General features: G+C 57.9%; 1 protein-coding gene across 1 annotated transcript in view; it reads right to left on the bottom strand.

Annotated features, from left to right (window-relative positions):
• LOC104166398 (paired box protein Pax-7-like) overlaps nucleotides 1-611 on the bottom strand; it is a gene marked incomplete at both ends in the record, with an annotated part of 1,274 nt that extends 663 nt beyond the window's left edge. The window contains one exon of the mRNA XM_009706299.1: nucleotides 485-611. Coding sequence (XP_009704601.1) covers nucleotides 485-611 — 127 coding nt within the window. The remainder of the gene's footprint in view (nucleotides 1-484) is intronic.
• Between the last annotated feature and the right edge of the window lie 315 nt (nucleotides 612-926).

Genomic DNA, 926 nt, shown 5'->3' with positions numbered 1-926 from the left:
CACCAGCCCCTCGGCGCATCCCTGCAGGCCCAATATTGGGGTACGGGGTCGCTTTCCACGGGCGATGGGGATCCCTGGCTGATGGCAACGCTGCTCTGCAGCCCCCACTGAGGAAGCAAGTCCCAACGGGGCGACCGGGGTCCCCTTTAACCCTGGATTTGGGGTCTGTCTCTGTGCATGCTCCCTCCGCACTGGGAGCCCCCCTGCTTTCACGAGAGTTGGAATAAGTTGGGAAAATTGGTTTGTTTGTGTTTGTTTTTCCAGCAGACCGCAGCGCGGCCAGGGCACAAACTCCCCCCCTCACCTGCTGTTTATTTACTGTTTGCTTGGGGTGATGTTGGTTTTTTTTATCCCCCCCTCCCCTATCAAAGCAGAGGCCGAGGGGATGTTTATAGCCCCTGGAAACGGTTTTGGTGGCCATAACCATTCCCCTCCATCTTCCTACGGGTATCGGGGTGTCCTTCTTGCCAAGCTGCCTTCTCACCTGAGGGCACGGTGCTCCGGTCGCAGTGCCCATCCTTCAGGAGCCTGTCCCGGATCTCCCAGCTAAACATCCCGGGGTTTTCCCGTTTGTATTCCTCGATTTTCTTCTCCACGTCGGGAGTCGCAACCTGCTTTTGTGATCAAGGGACACCGGTGTGTGCCCGCGTGTGCAGAGAGAGGGAAGAGGGAGAGAAAAAGCGCTTTTAATTGAAAAGAAAAACTGGTCAGCTCAGCTCAGTCCCCCTTGCCCTGGCTGCAGGTTTGGGGGGCTGAGAATAGGGATGTGAAGGGGGAAAAGGAGGGAGGACAAAGCTGGGGAAAGGCTCTCCTCTCCCAGATGTTGGCCACCCTGAAAGCAGAGTTTCTGGGGGCTGAGGGGATCAGCCAGGCTGGGTTTATCCTGAGCCCCGGGCGGGGGGGAAGGAAGCAGGGAGGGGTACAGG

The sequence above is a fragment of the Cariama cristata genome, unplaced genomic scaffold, assembly GCF_000690535.1.
Source record: "Cariama cristata isolate BGI_N322 unplaced genomic scaffold, ASM69053v1 scaffold37078, whole genome shotgun sequence".
In the NCBI taxonomy this organism is placed as follows: Eukaryota; Metazoa; Chordata; class Aves; order Cariamiformes; family Cariamidae; genus Cariama; species Cariama cristata.
The sequence above is the reverse complement of the archived record's forward strand: the minus strand, read 5'-3'. Positions and strand labels throughout refer to the sequence as shown.